This window comes from Pseudonaja textilis, chromosome Z (genome assembly GCF_049901715.1).
Source record: "Pseudonaja textilis isolate UNSWEBS1 chromosome Z, rPseTex1.2, whole genome shotgun sequence".
NCBI classification, from domain to species: domain Eukaryota; kingdom Metazoa; phylum Chordata; class Lepidosauria; order Squamata; family Elapidae; genus Pseudonaja; species Pseudonaja textilis.
Window position 1 is genome coordinate 18,929,716 of NC_142008.1, and position 6,665 is coordinate 18,936,380.

At 34.9% G+C, this 6,665-nt stretch overlaps 1 protein-coding gene across 3 annotated transcripts in view; it reads left to right on the forward strand.

Moving 5' to 3' along the window:
• ODAD2 (outer dynein arm docking complex subunit 2) overlaps positions 1–5,654 on the forward strand; it is a 97,543-nt gene extending 91,889 nt beyond the window's left edge. For all 3 annotated transcript variants that reach the window (XM_026710019.2, XM_087916876.1, XM_087916879.1), the window contains one exon: positions 3,738–5,654. In XM_026710019.2, coding sequence (XP_026565804.1) covers positions 3,738–3,851 — 114 coding nt within the window. In that variant the 3' untranslated portion in view covers positions 3,852–5,654. The remainder of the gene's footprint in view (positions 1–3,737) is intronic.
• The last annotated feature ends 1,011 nt before the right edge of the window (positions 5,655–6,665 follow it).

Consider the following 6,665-nt stretch of genomic DNA (forward strand, 5'->3'; position numbering starts at 1 on the left):
AATAAACTCTGTATTTGGTAAAACTGATTTGCAACTTTGGAGTCATGTTCATTCCATAATAACAACAAATTATTAACAGCTGTGCCTTGATTAGGAGCCTGTTAGTTGGGCTCATATAATTAGTGTCAAAATCAATTTATTTGTGTGTTGCATTTTTCCCAAACAGATTGAGTTTGAAGGTTGTTCAGGTACAAATACCACCAAGTATCAAGCAGATTAGTTTAATGTAATTACTGTCCAGTTAAAAGCATATCAATTTTAAATAATCACAAGAAAAATCAGTAGGCTAGTTAAATATTTCCAATAGCAATACCAACATTGTACCCCAAATGCAGTTCATTCAATCTTCACATGTGGGGTTTTTCTGCATAAAGAACTTAGGGGAGCCGTGGAGTGCCAAGTTAATTCTCAATTTGCATGCCATTTCCATGAGACGACCTCCCCAAGCTTAATGAAGATAAAGTTTTCTGTAATTGAAAACAGGCAGTTTTCCTCAGTCAAGCACACCTCTTGTAGGCTTCTTGCAATTTGTATCATACCCAGTCTTGGGGGCAATACTACCCAGAGGTGAGATCAATGCTAATTCTGAGATTCAATTTTTCCTCCAAGAAGTTTATTTTTCTGCGAGTACAGCAAAGGGCTGTACTCAAACCCCCATCACAAACCCTTTCAAAGATTAGCTTCAAATAACTGAATCAGGTACCACAGGATGTATGCACTTCTATACAACCATATTGTTCTTATTACAATTATCTTATGTATTAAAAGCTGGATTATGCATGTGTAAAGGAGAAGGAAACTGCTTTCTTTAGAGGAGAGCATTGACTGTATAGGGATACAGTATATAGTATACAGTACTTTATTCTCCCTCATTTACCAAATCATTTTTCAATAGACATATTTTGTGAACAGTTTAAGAAGGGAGATGAAGAATAATGAATGAAGGGACCTATCCACAAAGGAACTTATACCTATAGACTATAAACCAAACTGTATTATCTTACATCTCAAAGTATTTCAATATCAGCAATTGGGAGAATTTTTCAAACACAAGTAAATGGATTGCCTGAAAATCCAAGAGTTTTTGAGCTTTCTTTATCAGTATAGAAAGGAATAATTTATCCATCAGCTGGAGACAGAGTTGGCTGATCAATTCCTGACATCCATCAATTGTTATTAAGTGCTTGGTGTTGTTTCAGGCTCATATAAACATTTTTAATCACTTGGTTTGATGCTTTGACGCATCTGAGTTTTGTAATTCTATTGCTACCATAATATCTTACTTCCTTGCACTAATGCTGCTATTTGCCCTTGAATGAAGTCTGCTGGTGATATTTGGGGTTAGAGCAATACCTACTTTTTCTAATTCAAATTAATTCAGCTGACTCAGGACAAACAATAATTTGTCCTGAAAACTTTGCCTCTCAAATTCCTGTGATTCTGTGAGCTGCATTACAGACATTTGTAACACATGTAATACAGATAGTCCTCAACTTACAACCATTTGTTTAGTTACAATGGCACTGAAAAAAAAGTCTTGTGACTGTTTTTTTCATACTTTCAAGGATCCCATGACCATGTGATCAAAATGTGGATGCTTGGCAAGTACTAGAGTCATGTGATGCATTTGTGACCATTCCAGCCAACTGACTTCCAACAGGCAAAGTCAATGCCCCATTAAGTGAATCAACAGCATGATTCACTTAATAATTGCAATGATTGCTGAACAACTATAGCAAAAAAACCATTGTAAAATGGAGCAAAACTCACTGCACTGCCTTGCTTAGCAATTGAAATTTTGGGTTCAGTTGTTGTAAGTTGAGGATTATCTGTACTAATTCTGTGATAAACATGTACAAACTAAACAAATGGAGGTGAAGCAAAACCTTGAAGGTGTTACAGGTGACATCTAGAGATCAGAGAATGAGAGGTGACTGGCAAGATGCTTACATTCTACACAAATATTTCCTAAAATATAAAATTGATCTTCATAAGCATATCTCAGATGTGTGCAGTTAGATTTTCTTTCTCCCAACTGTTGTAAGACTAATAATGAATGGTAGTGATTAGTATTTATATTTGTGTTAACTTTCTGCTTTTATATGTAGTTGCTCATAAAGTTACATAATGCAGCAGTATTAAAATACGCATAGGAATTGAATGGTAACATGTTTTTGTGGCTGAGTTCAATGTTGCTTATATTTAGAACACTAAATGCTACAGAAAATAATTTTTAATTAAGGCTACATGCTTTAAATCCTGCGGTTGCCATAATAAAAATTTAGGACACATATCTGAATTGACTGCACTGCTTTCCATGAAATGTTTATATTGGGTTATGAATATGGCAGACGGTTGCAGTGCATGCACTAGATTATAATAAATGGCTGACTTAAGGGAAGTCCCCCTTAATCCTTATTCTTGTACTCTCACCCACTCCTATGGAGAGCTTGTTTTGTAGCTGGGCTGGTACTTTTTTACTGAGAAATTTTTTTTCATGTACATTAATTCAGGAACAAAAGAGTAGAAACTTATTCTGTTTTCTTGTCATTTTATAGCTAGCAGAGTGGCTGGATTCATAGGCTTAGATAGTCAAAAAAGTCAAGATGGTGGCAGAATTATGGAGTTATTTTCGGATACACTAAAAAGGTGGAAGCTAAATTTCCAATTGAATACAAAGGGTTATTTTTAAAAAATTTAGAACTCGGCTGACATTTGAAGAAAATAGGAGAAAATATTCTCACTCCTGCAGGCCTTAACTCATAATCTTCCAGGAAGAAATGCATATGCTAAATGATAAAACAAAATAAGAAAAAAAAAAGGAACTGTTCAGATCAGACTATAAGATAAATTTAAAATATTATTTTATTTTGCATTTACCTCCATATTTCCCTCGATGAATATTTCCTTCTATTTTCCAATCTTTTGCTGGTTTGGGCTTTTTTTTTTTTCTTATGTACCTGGAACAGACTAATAAATGCCACCATCTTCTTTCAGAAAAAAAGACAAAACAAATAAGATGATTAGTTTTTTTGCTTCTATCATTTTTTTAAAGCTCATCAGAAAAGGAAGATTCCTAGTCCTGACAGATTGTTTAGAGTTTGAACAGAGTTAGTAATCTCTGTACACTGTCTAGAATAGACTTAGGTTTTGAATGATCAGATTGTATTTGAATTTTGGGGATTATTTACTCCCCATGCATGACATAAATCTATTGGCCAATGTTCCAACAAAAACAAAATTAAAGTTCTATTGCTAAGAGCAATGGTTTTTTAAATAGAGCCATTAACATACAGGAGCATCTAAACTCTTCAGAATGTTTCCATTGGAAGTGGGAAAACTTGGAACTTTGTTGAAAGGCCAACATTCAAAATGATGTTGTTTAAATGCCAATCCTGAACATTTGCCACCATAATACTAATGTAATATTTTTATTATGACTTTGTACATAATATGATTGGTCTGAATTTTTTTCCTGATATGCTTATCTTAAATACATTCTATTCCGTTCTTTTTAAAACATCCTTTTGGCTACTGTATTTTCTCTAAAGAGGCTATTGAGAATCCAGCTTTGAGCAGCTGATTCCAGAATGTTGAACGCATGGCTATTTTCATTCATTATTGGATGGATTTCTGCAGGCGTGTTATTTTAAAATAATTTATTTTTAGTGTAATGTTTTTGGTTTGGAACCCTTTCTCATTTTATTTTTTTCCCCTGCACTTTTATTTTTAACAAGCTTCTGCTGGGGATGGCAGGCTCTACGGATGAAACTCTTCAGGAAGCTGCAGCTGGTTGCATAGCAAACATCCGCAGGCTGGCTCTGGCTACAGAGAAAGCTAAGTATGGCTGAAACTCCAAGCAGCTTTTATCAGGCCCTGTCAACTTTTTCTGTATAATGTACTGTATGCTAGGCTCAGATTGATGGGCAAATGATGATTGAGAATGTCTCAGAAACCTATATTTTCAGTTATTTGTACTAGTGTGGCATGCCTAATAAAAAAATTGATACAATAGTGAAATATAAATTGAAAAAGTGCATGATATTATAGCATTTACCCTAATTATTTGCATTTTATCACTTCATCTAGACATATTTGGCATAACCAAAACATATCACTATATATCTCAAAGAGTTGTAAATTTAATAAAGCTGCCTTTCTTCTTGTTTGGAATGCTGGTGTCAAACTCAAGGCCACGGGCTGCATCTGGCCTGTGGGGTGCTTAGAACTGGCCCATGGGGCTGCCTTGTAAATAGCAGCCGGCCTGAGATGTCTGCCAATAAAAATGAAGCTCCATTTTCACTGGCAGAGGGTTGCAGGAGGTTGTCGAGCTGAAAACAGAGCAGCTCCCATTGACACAAGTGATATCAAGCTGGCCATGCCCACCCTAGCCACACCAAACCAGCCCCCTCCCCCTGCTGAAATCAAACACAACCCTGATGTGGCTCTCAATGAAATCAAATTTGACACCCCTGCTGTAACAAATGTATTTCCTTTCATTGTATGTGGCTGTACAATTTTTTACTAAAGTATTAGATAAGTCTGTCTAATTGTTCCATTATTTTGATTTTCCTTACTTAAGTACTTAAAAATCGAAAGGGGACTACATTTACATAGGCCATCTGGAACTATACAAGGACGTTAAACACATGAACTTTCCTACATGCTCCCAACATTCCATCTAATACCCATACATTAATACTACCTGTACCAACAATGTTAATTAATTTGATTAGAAATACATAGTGATCCAAATATAAGTTCAAGTCTTAGAACTCACAACTAGATATATTACATCAATTTAAAACAAATAGGCATTTTCTTCTTCATTATACTATCTCTGGTCATGTCCTGTTTTTAACTCATGGTAATGCTACCCTGCAAATCTATGCTAGATTCTATTAATCAGTTTTAGAATCATACCTTTTCCCAAAGGATGTTGGAAATTATAATTTGCAGAAGATGTGTATAAATCATTATTCCATGTTTCTAGATTACCCCAAATTTCCAAGATTCCTTATGGGTTTTCTACCAGATTCAGTCTGTGATGTAGCACATATCCATAATTAACTTCCCTATGGAAGTAGTTGCTATTGATACAATTCCTCTTGACTAGCCTTTTCTCTATATTGTATGTAGGAAAATTTATAAATATCACTCTACATTAGCAATTCTTCCCTAAAGACTTTAGCCTTATCAAATGTCAAACTGACTGTTATTTGCAAGCATTAATTTCCTTTTCAAATGCAATAAATATCTTTTCTTTATCAACCTTGTTAAACCATTGAAAGCCTAACTTTTTATGTATCTGCTGCATAAAAATTTGTGTCAGATCATATATTTCTGTCCCCAGAGATAGTTTAAGTATTTGGAAGAAGATGAGTAAGTTTTGCAAAATGAAATACAGTAATAAACTGGCCTTGACTGGCTGTTTGATTGATTTATTCTCAAACCGTATATCAGCCTTCTCTAAGATCATGCCCTCCAGATGTCTTAGACCTGTAGCTCCTAGCTTCTGGGCACACTGCCTGATAATTTTGAATGTTGTGGTCTAAATATATCCCAAATACATTGCAATGCTCAAAACTGATGTGTAGATTATAATCCATATAAAGTATACATCGAAGGAAGTAATTACCCAAATATTTAAGTTTTACAGGGTCCTGTAAAATTTTCCTTCTGCTATAGCAAACCTGAAGTCCAAAGCAACTATCTTGAAATACATGACACTCTGTTAAAATAAAATAAAAATAATAATACATGATCAAGAGGCAATTTGGAACATGTGTGTCAATGGCAGTTTGGCAATATTTTCTTTTACACTTGGAGCTCAAGCTTCAAAATGCATTTAATACCTTTTTCAATTTGATTATGGTCAGCTTCCAAATGAGTGTAAATCAGCTACCCTCCTGTAGACGTCATAAACACTAAACTGCACTTTCATTAAAATGCTCATGGGGGAAATGACTTTACCCAACCATTCTTCAAGAGAAGTGCTATCATACTCCAGGAAGAAAGCTGAGAGAGAGAACCTGCCTTTCTTTGAACTGAAACTATAAAGTTTTCCCTGCAAATGTCTGTCAGCAAACAAAAAAGGTTCTCTTTATTGTTTCCTGAATGTATGATTTATTGCCTGATGACAGACACTTATTATCAACCAATCAATTGTCCCAAGATGCTCGACTAGGCACTGAAATGTGAGCTTTATATTCATTTCCTGCTAAAGTTCAAGTGGATGAAAATATATGTTACAAGCTACTTACACATTGTTTTATCTCTTCCCCCCTCCCTTCCCCCAGTCTTACTTGTTAAGCAGAGCCCGAACGTCTATGTATAACAATATATAGGTTCACAGGCACTAAATTGTATTTAATGAACTATATTTATAATTTTTAAAACATTAGGTTTTGTTTTGTTTCTTGATTGCATAATATGATGGGCTACTAGATATCATATTATGCTTTTTTTTGTTTCTTTGTTTGTTTCCAGCTTTTATTATTTTTACAATAACTCAAGGCAGTGAACATTCCCTATGCAACTTTTTCTTTCTATTTTCCTCAGATCAACAATCCTGGTAGTTAGGTTAGGCCGAGAGAGAATGACTGGCCCAAAGTATTCCTGCTGGCTTTCATGGCTAAGACAGGGCTTGAGTTCACAATCTTCTG